Source organism: Passer domesticus, chromosome Z, assembly GCF_036417665.1.
Source record: "Passer domesticus isolate bPasDom1 chromosome Z, bPasDom1.hap1, whole genome shotgun sequence".
NCBI lineage: Eukaryota > Metazoa > Chordata > Aves > Passeriformes > Passeridae > Passer > Passer domesticus.
The window spans coordinates 81741689-81765514 of NC_087512.1; the positions used below are offsets into that span (position 1 = coordinate 81741689).

General features: G+C 42.1%; 1 protein-coding gene across 2 annotated transcripts; it reads left to right on the forward strand.

Annotated features, from left to right (window-relative positions):
* The first annotated feature begins 74 nt into the window (after positions 1–74).
* ACOT12 (acyl-CoA thioesterase 12) lies at positions 75–23815 on the forward strand. Of its 2 annotated transcripts, XM_064402995.1 has the most exons (15): positions 75–229; positions 3538–3607; positions 6606–6666; positions 7632–7733; positions 9680–9812; positions 11420–11570; positions 14404–14523; positions 15146–15296; positions 16422–16477; positions 16836–16896; positions 18180–18263; positions 20036–20169; positions 21112–21240; positions 22222–22348; positions 23143–23815. In XM_064402995.1, the coding sequence occupies exons 1-15, from the start codon at positions 121–123 to the stop codon at positions 23275–23277; spliced, it is 1623 nt and encodes a 540-aa protein (XP_064259065.1). In that variant the 5' UTR covers positions 75–120; the 3' UTR covers positions 23278–23815. The 2 variants fall into 2 exon arrangements, with proteins under 2 accessions (XP_064259065.1, XP_064259066.1); XM_064402996.1 differs by lacking the exon at positions 7632–7733.
* Positions 23816–23826: the final 11 nt, after the last annotated feature.

The window sequence follows — 23826 nt, forward strand, 5'->3', positions numbered from 1 at the left end:
CTTTCCCCTCAGCCCGTCCCGCCTCCGCGGGAGGCCGCCCCGCGGCGCGGCGCCGGTCCCGCCCATGGCTGAGGCGGAGGCGCTGGCCGCGGTGCCGGGCGGAGCGGGCAGCGTTCCCCCATGGCTGTGTACATGTGCCGGGCCGTGCTGCCGGCCCACGCCGGGCCCCGCGGGGAGCTGGCCGCGGGGCCGCTGCTGCAGTGGATGGACGCCGCCGCCTGCCTCGCAGGTACGGCCGGGGGGCCGGGCCCCTACCCTGGGGAGCTGGAGGGAAGGTGTCATCCCTTGGAAGGGACAGGGGGCTTTGGGGGTGGGTCACAGGGTGGAAGGGGCCACAGCGGTGATCCTGTCCCGCCTTGGGGTCATTCCAGAGCCCGGGACGCGGGATCGTACAGACACTGCTGGGATGGGACCAGCGAGCTGCGCTCCACACTCTGTCTGGGAAATGTGCTCAGTGCTCTTGAAAGAGTTCTTCATCATAGAATCAGAGTCCCCTGAGCTGAAGGGACGCACAGGATCACACAGTCCCACCCCTGCCCTGCACAGACACCCCGGCAATCCCACCCCCTGCATCCCTGGCAGTGCTGTCCAAACGCTCCTGCAGCTCTGGCAGAGCCTCCTGTTCGGATGGAACTTCCAGGGCATAATTTTCTGCCCTTGCCTCATGTGGCATTGCTGTGCACCACCAAGCAGAGCCTGGTCCATGCTCTGACGCCCTTTTTGGACATTTGTACACGTGGATTTGTACGCACAGCCCCTCTCACGCATCTCTTCCCAAGGCTGAGCAGACCCACCTTGCTCAGCTTTCCCTAGTGAGGAGGATGCTCCAGTCCTTCTGGTTGCCTGCCCTGGACCCACTCCAAGAGTTCCATGTCTCTCTGGAGGAGCCCAGGAGATCTGGGGTCCAGTTGGGAACAGACACCACGAGGGTGAGGCGTCAGATGGCACGGGAGAGCGAGGGAGGTGGTGGGAAAGCGAGGATGAGGAGATTTTTAAAAAGCAGCAGCAGAAGGGAGGAAAAGAGGTGGTAAGAGATAAGTAAGAGAAGGAAGGAAAGTACTAATTTAAGACTATTGGCACTTGTGTGCCAAAAAGAAGGAAAGGTGCCACTGCTTTGGCAGGGGATTGGACCAAGTGGTCTCCAGAGGACTCTTCCAGCCCTGACTATTCTGGGATTCTGTGTTTCTGTGAAACAACCACAGATCCATCCAGCGGGCAGAGCACTCCACGTCTGCCTGCACCTCGCCTTCCAAAGCTTCTAAACCCCCTCGCCAGCTCGCACAAGTGACTGGCGAGTGCTGTGAGCGCGGGCTGCGGGGGAAGCACGCCTCAAAGCAGCACGCCCCTGTCAGGTGTGTGAAGGAATGATTCCATTCCAGCCCTTCACTGCTTTAACCCCTCAGAAGTGATTTTCTGAGCACAGACTGTGCTTTCCCCTCGTATTTTCAGAGGGACCTCTTCAGATTTTGATACAAAACCTCCGATTTCTCTGAGCTCCTCTTGTGATGCTCGCTAAAAATGCGTGCTGCTTGGGAGTGAGAGCTCTTCTATTTTCCAGGGTTCCTGCTGTTCCCCTCTCTTGTCTCTGTCACTCAGGACTTTGGAGCAGAGGTTCCCTGTGTTTGTACAGGTCCTAGTGCACTGCAGATTCACCTTTTGACTGGAAGCTCTGGGTGCTATGGTCAAATAAATAATATATCTTATTAGCTTGCTATACAACTTAACTATCAGGTGATTAAATATTAACAGTAAATAACATGTTTACATTTTCCAGATTAGCTCTCATAATTAATGCAAAAAGTGTGTGTTCCTTTCACAGCCAAATGTACCCCAGGGAGATGAGTAACAGTTCAAATTTAGTTAAAAATATTTTACAGCAGGTGAATTCTGGTTTTGAATTCCCTAAATCTTGTTTTTGTTTTTATTTAACTCCTGCATTTTTGGGTTTTTGTTTTTATTTAATTCCTGCCACACTAAGGACATGTACTCAGCTGCTTTCCACTGTTGTGACTGCACTAATAAGCTAAGGTTTTTACCTACTAATAAGTATTTCTTTTTTTCTCCTGCATCTCAGAATCCTCAGCTGACATAAAACTTCCCCACTGCATTGCCCTAGCTGATGCTCATGACATATTGTTTTGAGGGAGAATGATGAGCTTTCCGTGAGCTTGGTAGCACTTTGTGAGTCTTTCTGTCATTCAAAATGCTTGTTAAGACTCTCTTACCACAACATTCATTTTTGGGAAAAGACCTTAGGTGGAGGTTTTCAAGCTAAGTAAGGTAGTTGCTATCACCCAGTCTTATCTCCTGATGTTACCCATGAATACAAACACCCTTTACAACAGAATCACGATAAAACGTGTAAACTTTAGTCTTATTTAGCCTCCCTTTTCGCCTAAGAGTTGCATTGGTGAATAGCTCCCTGCAGGTGCAGAGTGGCCACTGTGTGTGTTGCCACATTTTCCTCACACAGAAAGCAAGACACAGTTCTTCCCAGGAATATTTCTGGGATTCACATTCGCTGAGCATCGGAGAAGGAGAAAATATAATTCTTATCTCTTGCTGTGTTTGTGTTGTGCCAAAGTGGAGTGCAATGTGGGGATTGTTTATCTGCAGTGAGGATGTTTTGTTCCCTTGGCCTATCAGGGCCAGGAGTTGTGTGTGTGTGTGTGAGACTGTCACAAGGCAGTCACTGGAGAAAATGAGGATGAGTGCAGCTCTGTGCAGTTGTGAGCAAGGGGGAGTGCAAGGCAGATTCAGTTCAGATTCAATGTATGAAGTATGGCATAGTAAAGTAATTATCCTTCTGATTGAGACATAAACTTTAAGGAATTTAGAGATTTTAGAGGAGCTGAGACTTTAGTTAGAGATAAACTTTATAGGAGTTAATGAAAATAAATGGGTAAGACTTGACGAAGTTAGGAGCTAGTAGTTAACTAATAATGGATTGCTTGTCAACACAAGGTTTGGTTAGCTGGGTTTATAATGAAGATTATAGAAACTGACAAATAGCTTTTAGAAACATAAATTTCAATTGGTTCTGAAACCAACTGAAGACAAGGAATGGGAGCTCTACCAAGGGTTCATTTGTCATATTTGCATGGAAAAGGTAGAAAGGTCAGAAGGAGGAAGACTTAATTTGCTTCCTCATTTTGGGACCCCTCCCCAAGAAAGGGACCACTGACCCATTTCAAGGAACAAACTATGCATGCCTCATAGCTTTTGAACTAATTAGCACACGAAGCAGGGAAGGGGATGTACCAGTTATGATTATGTGTTTCTATTTCGGATATTTAATGGTTATATGGATAAAAGGACTCTGTAATCACCTGTAAATCACGGTGTGTATTTGGGAGCTTTCACTTTCTAACTTTAAACAGGTAGAGAGTCTTTGTCTGTCACAGTTGGATATCAGTACTGGATCAATATCCATATTTTGTAATAAATCAGTGTGGTGCAGTCAGATGCATCATCCTCTCTCCCCTCATCTGAGTCCCATTTGGTTTGTAACTGCGTGCCCCTGTGTCTCTTTTGAAGCTGAGAAGCATGCTGGGGTGTCCTGCGTGACAGCGTCCATGGATGACATTCAGTTTGAAGAGGCTGCCAGGTACCAACCAGCTGACAACTTTTCCTTCTTGCAGGTTCTTATTTGGCAGAGATAAACCCAGGCATGATAAAGGGGAGATAGCAGACCCGTGAACTCACCTCAGTCACAGGGCTAAGTCTCAAAACTGCTCTTTCCTACCTGTGATAGCCTGACCCACCCAGGGAGCAGGTCCACCTCACAGGGCAGAAACAAGCTGCTGTGAACTTGGCTTGGCAGTGCAGATGCCTGGTGAGAAACTGATGGCCCAGTGGTCTCTGGCTCTAGGGAATGGCTGCAGGCCATTGCTTATCTCTGTTAAATAAGGAATACTACCTATAAAACTTACTGTTATCAGTGCTTTTATTGTTGCAAGGTCTCTCTCAGTTAATTTCTTAACATCTTTTTCTTTCAGCTATTTTAGAAAAAAGATCAATGTTTTACATTCACTGAGCACTGAATTAACTGAGTCTACAAAATAGCACAGGACTGAACTTTTCCCATTTTCTGTGGTTTTCAGTGGGATAAAAGACACCATAAGAGGAAATAGGACCTTTATTCCTAAACCATGCCTTTAGAGAACCCTAAAGCCATTACTTTGTGGGTTTTGTGTGGTTTTACACTGGGCAGTCTGGGAATTAATGAGTGGTTAGATGGGATGTGCCTGGTTGCACAGAGCAGTGCACGTGCAGTTGTTGTGGCTGTGAACAAAGCAACACTGGCTGCCAGATGATGTCAGTTTAAAACTGTTGGTAAGTGTAAAATAAGCATCCACTCACACTTGAGACTGTTAGACCAGTGTCCATTAAAGTAAGAACTACAGCCAGTGACAAAGAAGAGAACATGATCATATGAATTCTGGAACTCAAAAGAGAATTTCTTGGTCTGCTTCACAATATTGAAGTGTTTGTCCTGCCTTGATTTTCTCTGTGTTTTTAATTTGGTCCTTAGAAAAAAAAATTGTTTGTTAAAACTAATCAAAGTCAGGGTAGAGTTTCCCTTTCAGGTGTAAAAGTTCAGAGTTAGTAACTTCAGAGGACTTTTTATCTTGTTTCTTGAGAGCAGAACACAGCTTCTGGTATACGATGAAAATACTTTTCCTTCCAGATTTGTTTCTGATTATTGCCACTTCTTCTCTCACTTGTAATGCCAATGTTCCATTTGTAACACCAATGTTGCATTTGTAACAAGAATTTCAGGTACAAATCTTGCAATTGTGAAAGAAATTATTTTTCTCTGCCAGGTCACCCCTAACATCCTTTTGGTAGCTCACTGTGCAATTTCCTAAATTTTGCCAAATCTAGTTCATTACACAAACATCTTGAATAAATTAGAGAGTTCTTGCTTCTCTCTCTGGTAAATTAATAAGATGGTTTTTAAGTAAGTGGCTTACTGTAAGGTTTATTTACCTAAACCAGGTTACTGAATCTTCTGCAGGGATTAAGTCCTCTTGTTTATTTCTGCTGAGATGTAAAGAGAAATTGTCATACATCTAGATAGTTCAAAACTTAGCTTTAAACCATGCTAACCTCTTCCTTTTCTTGTAACACACAACAGTTCAGTGGTGCTGATTTTCAATTACATCTGATTTTAAATTGCATTTCTTTATATTTTGTTAGTGTTTTGTGTGTGAATGATAGTCAGTTCATTCTGGTAAATTTCTGACAGTTTTAGGTGGTGCTGTGTGACTTCTGCCCCTGCATACCTGCAGCTCTGAATACTCTCCTTTCTGGGAGGGAGCTGGTGACAATGTCCTTTACAGTTCTGCCTTTTTTTTGCAATGAGTAATGCAAAAACTGCTTCTGAGCATCTTCTGCAGAACCTAATGAGGGCTGTGCACCTGTAGATGGTCTTGGTTCTTTGTCCTGACCATTTCCCCTGCCCCAAAGGATTCCACCTGTGTTCTAGGGTGAGAACAAGAAAGGGAAAATTGCTGTGTACTTTGTTGTTCCTGTCAGGTCCTCTGGAGGAGCAGGTATCCTGTTTCCTATTTCCCATTCTTCCTCTGCAGTGGAATAAGCAATTTCAGTGAGCCTTTACCTTTAAATGTCCCAACTTCATTCATTTAAATTAGGAAGCAACTATTATTATTATTATTACTATTATTATTTTAAATAAACCGGGGTAATAACTGTGCAAAACCCTTTGCTGTGAATCTTTTAATCTTTTGTCAGTACCCAAGAGCTCTGAGTTACATTTTACTTCAGTCTTGGCTGTAATTTTCTCCACTTTTCCTGCCCCAGGGCTGCTCTTTAGCATTTGTAACTCAGTTTGAATTCCCTGGAGGCAGTGGCCTGACACCCTTCAGTTTTGGCTGTGGCTCTGGCTTGCCCTGCACATTCTGTCCTTTTACTTCCTGCTCAGTGGAAAAACCTGAGGACAAGCTGCCTTCCTTCCACCTTCTCAGCACTGCTTAGAGCTGGGATTTCAGGGGTTTGGGAACAAGGTTTGCTCCTGCTATGAACCTGGAGCAGGTGCTTTAGGAATTCCAGAAGGAAAGAAAATATTTCCTCATTTAAATCTGTTTTGACAATAAGGAGAATTTTAAAGGTAATAAACAATAAAATAAATAATAAAAAATAAAATTAAATATAGTTAAAATAATACATAATATAGTGAAATCACACTAGATAATAATCTAGCAATTAAGAATCTCTAAAATTTGTACTAGATATAAAGTAAATATTTGGTGCAGGATGTGCTTTGGAGCAAAAGCCAGAATTTCTGGGTGTACCTGGAGCACACCTGCTGCCATTCAGACACCAGCAGAGAGAAGGAATGTTGCCATTAGGGTTGTGAAGTGGCTGTACTTCTACTGACCAAGTCTGACTGGAGAATAACAGTGTTGAATAGAAAACAGTGAGAAAATCACTTTTTTTACAGTGAGTTCTCAGTGCAGTGTGGAAGACACAGACTGATTAATGAGATGTTCCTCACTACTTTTAGGAGTACACAGAGAGGCAGATTCAAGCCCTTAGAAAGGTGCATGTTCCCTGCTGTAAGGTCTTACTCTTCTTAACAGGGTTGGACAAATTATTGCCATCAGAACAAAGGTGAACAGAGCGTTCAAAACCAGCATGGAGGTAAGAGATCATCACTCTTTTTTCTAAAGATGTTGAAGAAATAGAGCAGAGGTGGGAGCAGCAGAGGAGCACAGTGTGGCTCCATGTTTATTTGCCCCAGATATTTGCAGATATCTGAATAAAAACACTGCCTATTAGCACTGCTTTCAGAGTGTTACAGTCGTGTGTTTCCTGTGAAATAATCCATGTCAGAGTAGCACCTGGGCCCCCAAAAGTTAAAGCCTATGGCAGGTGTAGTGGGCAGGATAGGTGGTGTTGGTCTAGGCCAGATCCACAGGATAGGTGAGGTTCAAAGCATTTTTGAAACTTCTGATAGAAATGTATATACCTCAGGTGTGCAATGATCTTAATTTTCATACTGCAGTCAGTATGCAATGGCTTGCCTGATCACTTGAAATCAGAACTGAACTTTGGGGGTGCTTTTTTTGCATTGTGCCTGTGTGCAATTCCCATTATTATTAATGGGAGTGATGCATCTCACAGTAATGCATTCCAAAGGTTTCTAGAAATTAGAAAATAAACTAATTTTGATGTATGCCAGCCCTGTGCCACAGGATCAAGCCCAGTGTTTCACATTCAAGTGCTTCATTGTGCTTTGCACCCCTAAGCACACTTTTTTTTGCATGTACAGATCTTATAAACTGCTTCAGATGGGGACTCCAAATGCCACAGAAGAAAATGCAAGGAAATGTCCATAAAACTACATTTACGTGTCTTCCCTGTTTTTGTAAATTTCCTTTACAAGTGATGCTAAACAAACATAAAAGCTGTGGTACTAGAAAACCTTTCAGAGTTGACTGAATATTGTGATGACCAGAGATGTATCAGTGATTAGAGCAGGTTTTTTACCTTTGTCCTTTAGGTGTAAGGGACTGATAAAAACTGCAGTATGTTGTCTCAAATCAAATGACAATGGTGCAAATGCCCTTTTTTGTCTCCTTCCTCCACCACCTTCTGCCTTGTAGGTTGGCATCAAGGTGACAGTACAGGATGTTTTGACTAATGCTGAAAAGATTGTGAGTGTGGCATATGCAACATATGTGGCCAAACCAGTTGGTGGTGCAAAGGTATTTTTCCTGTTTTCTCCTAAGCTTAGAGTGCCTGGGTTTCTGTGAAATAACCCAACTTTTCTGGTTGTGAAACACAGCAGAAACACTGTTTATTTTGATCAGTGATGGGAAAAAAGCATGAAGTTCAAGCTTTATAAGACAGAGTTTGAGGGTTTATTTCTAAGTTGCTTCTCTGAAATTATTATTATTATTGTTGTTATCATCATCATTATCATTATTACTATTATTATTACTATTATTATCATTTCCATTTCCATGTTTGTTCATTGTAGAAGTGAGGTCTTTTCTGAGGGCTACAGTATTGACTGAGGCAAGCAGTGGAAGGGAGATCCATGTGAATCTCTCTCCTTTTCAGAAGTTGATTGCAGGATGGGCTTTTTTATCATCTTGGGGAGGTTGTTCAGACCTCACTGTTCACACAGAAGACATTCTTTTTAAGCTCACTTCCTATCTCAATTGTTCTTTGCCATTTATGTTGATTGGTTTTGACGCCAGGGTTGTTTCTTCTGCCCAGTGTTTGGCTCTGTGGAGGTGTTTGGAAATCAGTCCTGGTAACATTTGCCTTCACATCACTGTGCAGACAGGCACAGTCTTTTCAGAATTTTCTGGTATGGAAGGCCAAACACTCAGACTCTCTTAATAAGCTCCATTTGCCTGTAACATTCTACTTTCTTGAATATGACATCATGAGTCTGAATTTCCTGTCTCCCTGCATGTGTTATGACAGCACATCTGGTGCTAAACCTCCTCTGGAGATTGGCAGAGTCATCCCACGAGCAATTAATACATCCAGTCATTCCTGCTCTCTCTTCTGAGGATGTGCCACAGTTTGGAGAGGAAACAGACTGGAGCAGTTTTACTAAAACTGCAGCCCAGCTCTTGTCTCTGAAGGGCTAATGGCTCAATTGCTACCCTGATAGCACTGAAATATTATCAAGTGAGAATTGTTTGTTATGAGTTTGATATCATACTCATAACATAAACCTGTTTACCTTTCGCCCAAATTTCTGGGGAGATTAATTCAGGATTGAATTGGTGATGATTAACTAAGATTAGGCTTAAGACAGGAATGTCCCAGAGGGAGTTTGAGAGTTCAGTTCAAATTCCATCACAAACTGAAGTCTCAGAGACATTAAAGAATATTTTTTTCAAATCCACTTTTCTGAACAACTGTTTCTAAAGTTGTACAGAGAGAATCTCAATATACCCACCATCTTAACTTTTTATCTGGGCCATCTGGGAAAATCCAGGAAGCTCTTGAAAAAGACTGAAAAGGAGGCAGTGAATCTGCAAGAGGGTTAGAGGGAAGACTCAAAAGCTGAGAAACATTAGTTTAGCACTAATTAATTAGGCAGCACTGAAAGACACAAAATGTTGAATTTGTCTGTGGTGCACTGCTATGTGCATGATTTTAATGCTTCTGAGCTCGCCCTTCTAGACAAATCTCATGAGTGATTGTTCAGTGTCACCTCTGGTGTAATTATCCAAATGTAGTAATTGTCTTTAGCCAGTACAGGTTTGGATGTAGTTTGTCGTTGAAATTACATACACAGGAATTTGCACTGACACCACTGACCAGTGCAACTGAATTATTTTCTGGTTCAAAAATTCTATCCTCAAACATTCATATTAAGTTCCTATTTTCCTGTCTTTTAATTTTTTTTTCCTTAAATGAGAACTGTCTTAAACACTGTGTGCTCTCATGAATGTTTGTATTTAGAAGCTAAAAGCACTTTGTCACTGAGTTTTAATGAATGATTCTGAAAGGATAATGCAGAATCTCTTGACCTTTATACTCTGTGTTAGTTGTATTATTAAACTTGTCATCTTGGACAGATGATAGGATATGTAGAAAATGCTGATGCCATTTTAAGTTCAAAGTGCGCTTTGTCACGATTGTGAAATTCAGAATTGTTGAATTTTCTTCCTCCACATTTGCACAGGTTGAGTTAAAACCTGTGCAGCTTCTGTCTGCAGAAGACCACCTGGAGCACAGCCTGGCTATTGAGAGGAGGAGAATCCGCCTGGGCTACGTCCAAGTCTTTCAGAAGCTGATGCAGGAGAGCAATAAGGAAGGTGATTTCTGCACTCAGCACAGAAGGTGGAACACTTATGGGCAGCTGGAAGGAAGGAAAAAAGCAGGCAAAACATCTCCTTGGGGTTATGGTGTCAGGTAGAAAAGTTTGCCAGGTTTGTGGGTAGAGGTGCCAGAGGTGTCTTAGGCAGTTATTCTAACAGAGTGGTATTTCTTTGTCTCTCAGAAATCCCATATGTAAAAAGGCAGGGTTGAAGGCCAGGTGTCCATTAAAGAGATGTGAAATGCAGATCTCCACGTGGTTCTGTGTGTGAGATTTCACAGGTCACACAGACCTCAGCAATAAACACAGCAATAAACTTCTGTGACACTGGTTGTGATGTAGACAGAAGCATGAAATTCACTCAGGCTTATGGCCATGTCTTTGCCAGAAAGGAAAGTAAGGACTATGTTTATGCCCCAAGATGATTCCCAAGAAGCAGAAGTTTCATTACATGGGGGTCAGAACAGGTAAAAAAGTTAGAAAAACAGAATGAAGAAACAGGTTCTTCTTTATATATGGGAGTAATTTCTGTTTTTAAAGAAAGTTGCACTCATAACTTGTTGTGTTCCCCCACAAAAGAAATTACTCGGAGCAGTTAAGAAAATATGCTGGTATTTGGAAAATCTGAGCTGTAGCTCCATGTATAAATAACAAGCATTATGTGGCTTTACTGAGGGGAGATTAAACCTGTTACAAACAAAGATCTAACCTTAACAATTTAGAAAGACTTCGTAGAACTGAAGAGTCTTGTTTGGTACAAGAAAACAAGCTATTTGTCTTCACAGTAACTGTCTCACAGGGTACAGTTTAATAACCTGAGTGACAAATCAGAGGTCGATGGGTTTTGTCTCCACTGCCTTTCCTGGAAACTTCTTTGAGGGATATTATTGTAGCACTAATTCACCTCCTTAAGGAGGCAGAACAAGCAGAGTGGGAGAAGAGAGGAGAGAACATTGTGTGTAAAGGCTGCTAGGTAGCAGCACATGTACAAATCATACCCTGAAAGTGAGGTTTATTTGACAAGTGGATCTTAGGGAACACCTTGAGTCGGTCCAAAGTACAAGTTAGTCATATGTTTCCACACACTTACATAATCACAAAGTTAGCTAATTATGGCACAAGTCAAAAGTACCATTCAGGACAAGCAGCTCCTAGCACAGATAGGCTCTTTTAAAATTACTCTCTGTAATCTCATGCCTAAATCTTTTCCTGCGAAACACCACCAAAAAGAATTGAGATTAGAGTGAGGATGCGTGGCTAAACACTTGAAAGTGAGACCAGAAATGCTCAGGTGATACAAGGTGGTTCAGATCCTCATTTCAGTCATTTCACTCAGGTGTTGTCTTGGGTAATTACAAGATTTGTACACAGGGACACAGAACTGCCCCTGACACAGGGATGTGGGCATGCACTGAGGGCTGGCAGCAGCAGCTCCTGGGAGAACAGAGAAAATGTTCAGCCTCTTATTCCTTCCCTTGCAAACCACGAGGCTCTTCTGTGCCTTTCTGTTTTTCTTCTTTTTGCTGAGTCTGAAGCAAGCTGCTCTCTTCACTGGGTGTTCTTTCTTCTGAAAGCATTCATTGATGCATTGCTGCTGTGTTTCAGATACTTGTGAAGAGAAGGATGCAGTTTCAACTGAGCATACCCACGTGCAGAGCACTGAGCTTGTCCTGCCTCCTCATGCAAACCATCATGGAAACACTTTTGGTGGCCAGATCATGGCTTGGATGCAGACAGTGGCAAGCATTTCAGCAAGGTACTTTCCTGCAGCATTGTCTCTGCATGTGGTTCTAAGTGGATGAGCTTTTAACGTTAAAGGTTTCACAGGGATTTATTTTATGAAGAGTACAGACCCAGGCCTTTGTGACTTGTCTTCCTTCTCACATTACAGGAGGCCTTTGAACTATCTAAGTGGTACATCTCCCACAGCATGCCATGCCACTGAGACTCAGACATTATTCTGTTACACATACAGAGCCTAAGGCAAAAGAGGCTGTGTTACCTTCCTGGGAAACTTTGCAGAAAGCTAACACTGGATACAGGAACAGAAACCTGCTCTCCTTGTGCTTGGTGCAGTGTTTTAGAAACAAAGTGAGGTGTTTAATCAGGATAAAACTGATACTCACCCGGTATCAAGTGACATCCAAAAATGAACAGCCTGCTAGAACTTAGTCTGCAGATCCTCGTGATGCCAGAAGAAAAATAAGTCAGAGAAAAAGGATCCACATGAACAGGCTCTGTTTTGTTGGTGTGTGCACAGAATGGATGCATAACCCTCAGCAAGTCACTTGACCTTTCAGACCCTCTGAGTTGCACATCCTATGGCTTGCAACAATTTTAGCAGTTTAAAGAGCTCGGGCATCTTCAGGTAAAAAGAACAAAGTATGTTTTGTGACACTGCCTGTCAGTGTGACCCAGGCATATAATCACTTAATTCCTCTTCCCTGGAGTCAAACCGTTGTTTTTCTCCCTTCCTGTTCCTGGACACTGCACAAAGCTTCTTTGTGAGCAGCACTCAAGTTTCAGTCTGAATTCTCCTTGCATACCGAGTGACCTAATTCACTGCAGGGACGTTGGAAATGTTTTCCCTTTTTATCTTTAATAATTAAATGACTTCTCCATTCATTATTCATATGGTTTTGATTTGTAGCCAGTGGTTGTACTGATAACAACAGATTTTCTGTAGTGGTTGGATAAATAACTTGTTTTAGTAACAACAGAGTGCACTGACCTTACCCCCACGTGCAGTTCCAGTGGCTTGAAGGGACTGCTGCAGATTTTTGCCATATTATGACTCAGAATATTTACCTTTTTTCATCTGATAAATTCTACCTTGTGGGAGTCACATTTAGGTTTAAAAAAAAAGGAAGGGAGACATCAGCAAATGGAGTACTGGACAAATTTTCCTCAAAGTAATTAATGTCCAACATGATTACTCATGTTGATAATTTCAGGAATAATAGCTGGTGTCAGAGGCTGACACCAGCTATTATTCCTGAAATTATCAACATCTGAAAGCAGAGATGTTGTAGTTTTTGCTTGAGAAATAACTACTCTCACTATGAACTTTTTGTGAGGCCACTCAGAGTTAGACCCCACCTTTGAAGGTGCCAGGTAAGAATTTTTATGGCCACAGACTGATGGAGGAACAGAAGAGGAGGAATAGCCCTAGAAAAACAAAATTCTAAGGGCATTTTAAAGGTTGCTCACTCTCCTTCTTGCCTCCCCACTACCTTTTTTTGGTCAATTTTGAAAATCTTGCAGATAGCAATAAAACAATTTGAATATTAGTAATATTAACTTGAACTTGATGGATACTTTCTTGTTCCTTACATTTGCAACAAAACCATTCAGGGTGTACTTTTCCAGGAAAGAAATGAATATTTAAGCCTGATATCTGGTTTGTTCCTCTCCTCATCATTATTGTGTTTGCATCTTTAGAGTGAACATTGTAAATAGAATCAACACTTAGCATTTTAAATCAGAGGAGCAAATTATTTTAATTTAATTACAAAGTAATTCAAATGTATTAGACTATTCAAGAGATGTACCAGTCAGTTAATTAGCTGCAGATAATTGTGTGCATTTAACAATACTGGTACATTAGTTTCCAAAGTGCAGTTGAGTTAAAAGCTAGAAGTGCTACAAAACTGTGTTTTCAAATTTAGAAAACTTCACCATGGAACAATATATCCTGGATATGCACACGGGCTCCTTACTGAGAGCAGTGTGTTGCTAAAAATAAATGTCATATGTTGTATATTGTCCCCTCTTCCTGTGATGCACAGACAGCCCAGCAGAAAGTGAGGGGCTTTGAATACATGCAGAACTGATGAAGAAACCTGATTTTTGCCTGCTCCAAAGATTCTATTTACACAGACTGCATCTGGTAGCCATGTGAGGCTATATCTGTCTATATCTATATCTATATCTATATCTATATCTATATCTATATCTATATCTATATCTATATCTATATCTATATCTATATCTACATCTATCTATAGCTATATATCTATATCTATATCTATCTGTATATATATATATATGAGGGTTTTTAATTCTCATTTCATATGAAACTAGCAGAAAGCATCTATAAATAAGCAAAATGTACAAATATTAGGACTAAATAAATTGACATGGCATTGCTTGGACACTGCCCCTGGTGCTCAGCCTTTCTGCTCAGGTTTCCTTTAATTGTTTAAAGGCTTTAAGGTCTGGCATTTTTACACGGCTCAGGAGCCTGCTCCCCGTGCAGTCCTACAGAAATTAATGAAACTGTGAGGTGGGTGGTTACTCTGTAGGTAAGGGATTCATGGTCAGGCTTTCACAGGGGGCAGTCTCAAGCAGTGAGAATTAATTGGTGTTTTTAGAACGTGTTGGAAATGAGACAGCATGACATAAGTGGTATTACGATGGTGGAAGCTGGACTTACATGCTCTTGGAGCTGAACATGCTAGCATGGAGCAGATCAGTGTAATTTAGTGACCTTCCAGGTCCTGCAAACCCTGTTCCTGTAGTCAGTCGCGCTGGCTGTGCTTTCAGCACAAGTGTGTGTTTTGGTCTGTCTCTCTGGCTTTCTGTTTCAGCCGCCTGTGCCGTTCACACCCCATCCTGAAGGCTGTTAACATGTTCAAATTCTGGGGGCCATCCTTTGTGGGTGACCGCCTGGTCTTCAATGCCATTGTCAACAACACTTTCCACAACAGGTAAGGCTCCTCATCTGTTGTCTGCCTGGGCATCTCCAGCACCTGCCTACACTATGTGTTTCAGCTTTCATCAGTAGGATTTTCATTAGTGATTTACTTATTTTTCAGGTGTGACTTTGAGGCATGTAACTATATCTGTAACTGCCTATATGTGCCTTTTTTTTTTTCTTTTGTTTCACTTTTATCAGTGGAAGTTAAAAAAAAAATAATTCTCTGACTTTCAGTTTAAAGATCATTTATCACCAAAGCCCATTCCTGTCAATGCAGACAATAAATATTCCTCTGAATCAGGGATTTTCAAGGGCTGAGTTGCTGCCATAGATTTGACTCTTCAGAAGATGCCAGCTTCTTGCCAGGATCTTCCCATCTTGGCACTTGGTGACAGACTGCGTTCTATGTATTGCTTATTTTTGTTAATGCGATTTAGCTACTGCCTTTTTCTGAAATTTTATTTCAGAAGTGTACCTGCCCAGACTGAGTAATTGATTTGCTAAGCTACAGAAGGTATTTGAGTCAGGCTTCCTGCACACCTGGAGGTACTGCAGCCCTTTCCAGCATGTCTCAGGGCTGCTTCTGCATCACTGGCAGCCAGTTCAGTGATTTATTCAAACTTTCCTTTCAGTGTGGAGGTTGGTGTCCGTGTGGAGGCTTACAACTGTGAGGAGTGGATCCAGGACCAGCCACGGCACATCAACAGTGCATTCCTCATTTTTAATGCCTTGGATGACAAAGGGGAGCTGCTCACCTTCCCCAGGGTCAAGCCCACTACTCAGGTGAGCTCTCAGGAGCGGGGTGGCCACCACAGCCTTCCTGGGGAAGCAAGGACCAAGCAGGGCCCTGCAGTGCATCTCCTTGCAGGAGAGAAAAGCTCCAAATGAAATGTTTGCCCTCGGGTGAGAGGTTTGTTATTGTTAGCTTTAGTCTTCCAAAAGTGAGAGGCTCAGTGGAGGATCCTCATGACTAGAGATTCTGTGGTTGATGGGCAGAGAAGAAGAGTTGGATGTGTTTGGAGATTTTTCCACTTGTCTACATCTTGTGCAATTTCCAGTGACTGAAGATTAAATTTATAAGTATTCGGTGAATAGTTATTTTTATAAACCCTTAACAAAGATGAGAAATAGAGCAAATAAAGAAGTCTGTGGGAATCAAATCCCATGAAGTGGGTGGGCTTTTCAGTTCCTTTGACATGGAGATCTCAGTTCATGTTTCCCTGAAAGTAGTTCATGAAGCACTTGAAGCACTTTGAATGCTGTTGTTGAATTATTTGCTGTGTTAATACCTGTCAGTCATCTTCCTGCTCCAGTTGCAAGAATTTTAGAGAGCCAGTGTAGGCAGAAATGAAATTATTGTTTAACATCAGAGACCTTATTTTTTATAGGATGGGGACTGGACAAATGAGTCAAGGTGTCTTATGTACTCACTGAGGCAGTAAGTTTCACTACTGCCCATTGCAGGCTGTCCCAAGAGGAGAAACTGACTTCAAAAAATACAATTTCCCTTTGTGCTTTGAACACCAGATGATGATAAATTGGATTAATAGCTTATTTGGTGGGTGGCACATTTAGAAAGAGCAGAATGTATGTGGTGCACTGCCCAGCTGCCACTGCTTTAGGACCAAAGAGCACCAGGAGGATGCTACAATGATACAGCTCTTCTATCACATTGGTTTTTTTCAAGTTGGTTCTTTTCAATTTTCAGAGAATATTGCTAAGGCAAAAACTAAACCACCAATTTACTTGGGTTGTCTTGTGGAAAGGCCATTGCACAATTACTCTTTATTTGCTTGTATTACTGCTCTGGCATTTGCCCATCTGGAATAAAGAATTTTTACTTGTCTTTTCTCAGGTTTTGTTCTAAAATAATGAGATGTGTTGCTCTCTGGTTCACTTTTCATGCAGGATGGTGTGAGGAGGTACCATGGAGCTATTGCCAGGAGGAGGATTCGACTCACCAGGTATAGCTGGGGAACAAGCAGCTCTTGATTTTGAAAACTTAATTTCATAGTCCTCTAATTAAAGTAATTGAACTATCCCTAACATATATATGGCCGTTATGTGGCTTACATTTATAAATAATTTTGTTTCAGTGGCACTGAAATTATTAGAGGCTACTTGTCTCAAAATTACTTTGCTCTGGAGGTTATTGTGTTTCACTGTCTTTCTTGGAATGAAGAAGCAGTTATTGCAAACCAAAAATTGATAAAGGACCTGTATTTAGAAGACACTTAAACCTATAGAAAGTGATTTTTCCTAGCATACACAGATGTGTAAAGAACCAGTTGATGCTACTGTGTCTCTTTAATTATGTTTTAGAAAATGCATGCTATCTGCTAAAGGAGACAAGCCCTCTGATGCCTGGGAGACAAGCAACCAGGTAATCTGTAGGTGCATAAAAAGCTGGTTTTGTGCACCTTTTGGGGTGTGTGAGGCAGCTGCTCAGGCTGTGGCAGTACAGGTGGACCCTCTGAAGTTTTGTGGTAGTCGTGAGGAATGGATGGATGTGTAACACAGTGAAATGTCTCTTTAAAAAAGAGAGAGTAGATGATTCACTACTGATGTAAGAAGAGTAAGTTCAATAGAAAGGATAAAAAATTGTCTTTAAAACAGATGCATACAAGTGGTCCCTTAAAGTTTCCTGCAGATTTATCCCTCAGTGTCCCCAGCTGTTATGAAAGCTGAATTCTCCTGTAGAGGAAGTATTTTGGGGTTTTGGTTTTTGTCTTTTTCTAGCCACAGAATATCTGAAAAATTGCAGTGAGGAAATAGTTTAGTAAGTGCTACAAGTTGGGGGAGAGATAGCAGCAGAGAGATGAACACTGGAATAGCATAAATCTGTGGAAAGAGAGGTGAAATCATGTTCATTCCCATATTCCCTGCACCAAGTGTCTCTGGTTTGGACATGCTGGGCCATTGACAGTGCTTGTGTCCTGCAGTGAATGGTGTTGAACCTGAACTTAGGTGGATTTATAGATAAGCTAAATGTTGTTTCAGTGTCCAGTTTTTGTGGCTAAAGCAGCTTTTTTTTTTTTTTTTTTTTTTGCAGAGCAATGAATGAAATGCACACAATGATAAAAAAGGCTTGCTTAAGATTTATTTCCTGTGATGACAAACCCTGTCAATAAAGACTCTAAGGCTGTATTCTTTTTATAGAGTGGTTAAATGAGAACTCCATCCACTGTAGCCAAGCATAAAGAATGGATGTATTTGCATTTTCTTTACTTGTGAGCCTGCTGTGAAAAACAATTGCCGAGATGGACCCAGCTTGGTAGCAAAGAAGAGGTTAATTTTCAAGTAGATTCTAATTACTTAAGAGGAAGATGGACAAAACCATTAATTCAGTGGTCTGAGAGGTTATCTGTATTGTCTCCCTGGTGGTCAAAGTTGTTCTTCACAGCTTTATAACTGGAGAAGCTGAAAATAGGGTTTTGTTGTCCTTTAATTAAGATTGTTTTGCCAACAGCCATGTGAGTGCATCAGGAAGCCACTGGAAGTGTTTTAATTCAGAAACTACTGAAGTGTGTTTTCACTTAGGAGGAAAATAAACATTTGTTTGCAGTTGAAGCATAATGATGGAAAAAAAAGAACACCTCATTTCTGCAATGTTCAGTGAAATGTACCTTTACCCCTCCATTTTCAGACATGTGTCTTGTGTTTCAGGCATATTTGAGTTACAGCAACATAGCTGCACTGACACACCTGGCAGGAAAACCAGGGTGGGACATAACCAAGACTCTGGATAATGTAAGTGCAGAAAAGAAATTACAGAAATCTGAAAGAAAAGCACCTCCCTGTTTGTGAAGTGGTGTTGTAAACCCAAAACTTGTGTAACCCAGTTCTAGCAGAGGAAGATGCTGCTAGGAGAAGCAGAAGTCAAGGGAAAACCTGGTGTTAACCCTGTTGCAGTGCATGTTTTCCAGAAAATGGAGAGACACCTGGCATCTGCCAAGGCTGGGTTTCTGAAATGTGGCTGGTGACTGGCAGTTTACTTCAAGATTGTGTAGATCCAGAGGTGTTTTGGGACAATAAATGACTTTTGCAGTATTTTAGTCTGACCTCCTGTGCATTGCAGGCTATGAAACATTGCTTAGTGACTCTTGCCTGTAGACAATAGGATACTTAAGTAAGAGCAGATGCAAATCATAAGGAATTCCAGTGATGGCAAAGCTGCCAGTGCTGTGTGTAGGTTGTTCCAGTGGTCAAATATTTCAGTAAACACTGCTGTGCCAAATAAACAGCAGACAACACTGGTGCTGGGAAAAGCAAGCTTGAATCAGATCCTGGAGACAGGCAGAGATAACTAGTGGGGTTGTTCTTCCTGGGGAAGAGAAGGCTTTGGGGACACCTTGAACACCTCCCCGTACCTAAAGGGGGCTTACAAGAAGTCTGGAGAGGGACTGCACAAGGGGAAATGACCCTAAAGTGCAGAGGATTTGTTCCCTTTTCCCTGCAACTGGAATGACCCCAGGGCGAGTGACAGTTTTTGAAGGTAACAAATGGCACTCTGATGTCTTTGACACGAAACCACAAGACTTGTAAGGCTGCAGAGACAATCCAGCCCTGCCAACGTTCACTTAGCAGAGAGGTGTTTTGACAGCTGCACCTCCTGCTTTGTTTTGTGATTTCTCAGGTCCAGAAGACTCCTAGAACAACATGATTTCTGTTCTGTGCCTTAGAGGAATGTTGATGCAGACCTCCTGCAGGTGGTTTTTAAAGCTCTTAAGCATTTAATTTTACAGCAGACTGTACTTCAGCAAGGCACTTGCTGGATTATGCTGGGGCTTGGTTTCTCTTCCAAGATAGGAAAATCCAGAGAAATACAAAATCTGTGTTGTTGCAGAAATGCAGAAAAAAATGGAAGATTGCTCATTTTTGATGTAGGAAAAAAAAAAAACCAAAACAACAAAACCTCAACAGTGATGATGAACCTTATGAATTGTGCATCACTTGAAAATGCAAATCTGTTAAACCTCTCAGTGTTTGAGAAGCAAAAAAGCACATGAATTTGGGAATAAAATCCTCTAATTCTAAACATTCTGTTGTACCCATCCTCTTCCATTTCATGGGGTTTGTGGGAGGTGACAAACCCTTCTTGTGTGTGCATTGTTATGTACAGGTTATTCCTTTTGAATTCTCTGGGGTTTATGACTATGAATACAAATAGACCCAAAATAATCAAGGCAAGATAGTAGAGGTGTGGGACAAGAGATGCAAAACCATGATTTTGAGTAGTTATTCAGAGTATCATTAACTCTGAGTGCTCTTCTTCACAGAGAAAAAGAAGAATATTTTAGAAAGGGAAGTGCTGGGTTGCTCTAGGGGCAAGAGGGCTAAGCCAAGGTGTGGCTGATTTGCCTGGACAAAGTCGTGTGTCATTTCCTAAGAACTCCTGAGAAAACCTGCTTAAAGTCCTAAATATGTAACATTTATGCAACTAAATGCTTACAGTAATTATTCTTTGTTTTTAATACATGCTGGGTTTGGTTTTTTTGTTGTTTTTTTTTTTTTCCTTCCAGGTGAAAATCTGGACCCACGAGGAGGGTGCTGTGCTGTCATTCAAGGTGGAGATGCAGGTGAAGGTGCCATCCCACGTGGCCTTCTCCCTCCTGTCTGACTTCAGCCTCCGCCAGCGCTGGGACAGACACTTCCTGTGAGACCCTGTCCCTGTCTGGGGCTCTGAGCCCCCTGGACACTCCTCTTCTCTGTCACAGACACTCCTGTGAGGCCCTGCCCCCTTAGGAACAAAGTGTTGTAAGAGTTTGACATCAAATGTTCATTAGTCAAAGTGTGAGGTTTTGGTTTTTTTTTTAGTGTAGGAGTAAAATTTGGTTTGTGCTTAGTCTGGTTACAAAATAGAGTGCTCTGTCCAAAGAGAGGGATAGGACAGAGGTCATCTTTTTCTTAAATGAGCACAGTTCCAGTCCTAGGCAGGTGTATGTTAAAAGTGACAAAAACCCAAAATGAGTGAAAACCGAAAAAGTTTAAAGTAAGAACTGAGGTTGACATACTGTGTGTGCTAGCTTTAAAAATTGAGGAAAAGCTGTATTCCTTCATGTTTGTCTGTTAGGGACACTGATGCTCAGTTTCACTGTACAGTCAAAGTAAGAAATAAAGAAAAATGGGGTCCTTCAAAATGCATATTTTCAGAAAAATAACATGCTTGAAAGTCTGTATGATTTGAAACAGAATTTGGAATGGCTCTAAGGTGTTTGAAGTTTTTTATTTACCTTTTATGGTGTAGAATAGTGATTAGACACAGTTGAATTGAAATTATACTAGTTTGATTTGGTGAAGCATTTTCAGTTAGTTGTCCCATCCTGAAGGATTTTTACCAGAGGGTGGAAGTGGAACCTTAGGGATATTTAAAAATCTACAAACTCTACTGAATTTACAGCTTGTAACAAACAGAACCTAAAGAAATACTGCTGATGAGGTGTTGCAGAAAACCTAAATGTTTCACTCTCTCTGCCTTGCTGCTGGAACATGGAAATGAAATGTTCAGGGTCAGGATGGAGCCCATTTGCAAGGAATTTGTTGGAGGAGCTGCTGTTGCCCACACAGGGCCTGAGCTGTGTGCTGAATGTTTTCACAGGACGTGTGAGGTGCTGCAGGCTGTGAGTGAGGAGGAGAAGATCTACCACGTTACCTCTGCCCCCACGACAGGCCACCAGCCCAGAGACTTTGTGATTCTGGTGTCCCAAAGGCAGCCCAGCAGGCCACAGTGAGTATGGCTCTGATTTTCACTCTGGGCACTTTAGGGCCACAGTCCGGACTCCTGTCACCTTGATCTGCCACCGGGTGACAAAGATGGCATTTTACTTTCTAAGGTGTGAGATTCTGAGTTTGTACAACCAGATTTGCCTTGCAATGTGAAGGTGCAATGAAATAAATCCAGCTCATCACAAATTTTTAGCATAGTCCAGTACTGATTCTTTGACAGTGACTCTCTGGGAGTGGTCTGCCAGGAGGCCAGAATTTCAAATGGGCATATGGGGAAAGAAATCATGTCCAGGAGAGCCTGTCAGTGGGCTGAAGCATCTGGCTGCAAGTTTGGTTTCTGTTTGTTTGAATTGACTGTGTACTCACATTCCCTGTAATTACAGAGTTTTTATTCAGTCAAGGAAGTTCTTGAAATTTCACACATTTATTGTATCTGTAAATTCCGCCAAGTCCCTTGCTTAGTTTAACATACTTTTAAAAGTTTTATTATTTTTAATTAGATCTCCTTTTGTTCTTGCATAGTGAAACACGGGCAAATGGAGCTTTTGGTGTCTCTTACCCTTCTGTATTCTGTTTCTTTTTCCACATTCAGTAATTCTTCAAGTTAGCACTAAAAGGCAGTATTCTGTACTGTGCTTGCTTTCCCCCATCCATGAGAGGATTGAATGAGTTTGGATCCTTTACTGTGGATCCTTCACACTGTGAAGCCTCTGGGAAGGGTTATTCCCTGATGCAGTAACTGTGGGAGAGCAGAGTAAATTAAAAAGAAAAGGTGGGGAATTGTCCTCTGGCTGCCACAGAGGTCTCCTGGACTGGGGTCTGTGCTGAAGCCTCACTGAGGCTCAGCAGAGCCCCAGCTTTGAACCAGGATCATTGAAAACACCCAAGCTCCTCTGCCCTCCTGTGAAAATGAGATACTGTAGTCACTTCTGTGAATGTTTTCCACAAGGGGAAGGGTGTGATGCTTGTCCCTGCCCTGCAGGGAGCCCTACACCGTGGCTGTGAGGTCGGTGACACTCAGGGCAGTGCCCCCAAGCCCGGAGTTCTGCAGGAGTGAAATCCTCTGTGCTGGGTTCCAGATCCACAGCAACAGCAGCAGCTCCTGCACTGTGAGTAGCCCTGTGGGGCCCAGCTGTGCCCCCTGCCCTGTCCCCCCTGTCCTGGAGCTGTCACCTCACCTGAGCTGACAGACTGCAGGGGGAACAGCAAAATACCTCCAAAAAAGAATATCAGTCTGGGTGTATGGAGTCTGGCTTGCCCAACTTTGGCCAATCTGTTAGAAATGAGCCCTGAACTGAGCACTGGAGGCTGCCCTGTCCCTCCAGAGTCATTCACTGACTCCTAAAATACATCTCTGGAGGATGTGCATTGCACTGGTCTCTGGTGGTGTGTCTCTCTTTCCACTCCCTACAAAGGCCAAGGAATTAGTTCAAATTAAATTCCTCCCTTGAAGTTTCATATGCCAGGAATCACACAATCTGATTCCCATCACTGTACCCATGCCAGTCTTCTTTGCCATGGGAAGGCTAAAACTTTTCCATTTAAGAAAACACATTTCTGACAACTTTCAGCAGCTCTTGGTGGCTGCAGTTCCTTTCTTTTTGGGCAACAGCTTTGCTCACAAAGCACAGATATTTAACATGTTATGCACAAGTGTTTCTTGCTGCACTGCTCTGTTCATTTACCTGCAGATGCTGGAGGGTCTGAGAGCAGCGAGGACACCCAGATCACTGGAGTGTTGTAAAAAAGGCCTGCTTTTTGCAAATTATTGCCTTCAGTTTCAGAAGCACCGTGTGCTTCTATTCACATCCAGAAAAGCTGTGGTACTCATCCAGGCTCTGCAAAGAAATGGCTAACTTGCAATGCATAGGCTTTCTTGTTTCATTTGCTTTTGTTCAAACAGGTGTGTTACTTCAATCAAGTGACATCAGGAGTTATGCCTTACTTAGCTGCAAATCTTACTGGCTCATCAAAATCCATTGAAGACACTGCTTTGGAGTGTATAAAGTTTTTGGAGCTGGAAGACAGCAAGTACTGAAGTTAAAAGCAGATTTCTGAAGGGACATCTGAGGATTATCAAGCAGTTCTGGTTGAAATTCCTGCAAGGGTGTTGATCATTCTCCTGTAGGTGACTTGCTTCAGATCATGTAGTCAGTATTGGGCTTCAGCCTGAAAATACCTGGTACAAGCATTTCCTATCAAACCAAGCTTAGGCCTTAGGCTCTAAATTCAATCTTTAATTTAAAAAAGATTAAGGAACAGATTCTGCTTTTGATTGCATTAATGAATTTTATATAAATTGAGGCAGAACTTGGCTCAGTAGAGCTGTAGTTCATAAGACTATCTCACTATTTTAATGTTACATTAAACAGAGTGGCATCCAGGCTGTTTGAAAACACCATCCCTTGTAATCTGCAGAAACCAGTGCTACCAAGTAGCTTTGCCAGTGGCCTGACCTGGCTGTGCAGGTCATTATTTATAAACTGATTACAGCCCGTGTAAATTAATGTTTGCTAATGTCTGCACTTTAGTACTTGTCCCTTTATCTGTGACTCCCAATAAATTATTGTTTCTGAGGTTAGACTCA

Excerpts from the sequence above, each read along its gene's own strand:
- ACOT12 (XM_064402995.1), top strand. The coding sequence starts at position 121 with ATGGCTGTGTACATGTGCCGGGCCGTGCTGCCGGCCCACGCCGGGCCC. Across the intron at positions 16,478-16,835 it reads AGGAGGATTCGACTCACCAG|AAAATGCATGCTATCTGCTA; the intron begins GTATAGCTGGGG and ends ATTATGTTTTAG. Across the intron at positions 21,241-22,221 it reads AGGCAGCCCAGCAGGCCACA|GGAGCCCTACACCGTGGCTG; the intron begins GTGAGTATGGCT and ends CCTGCCCTGCAG.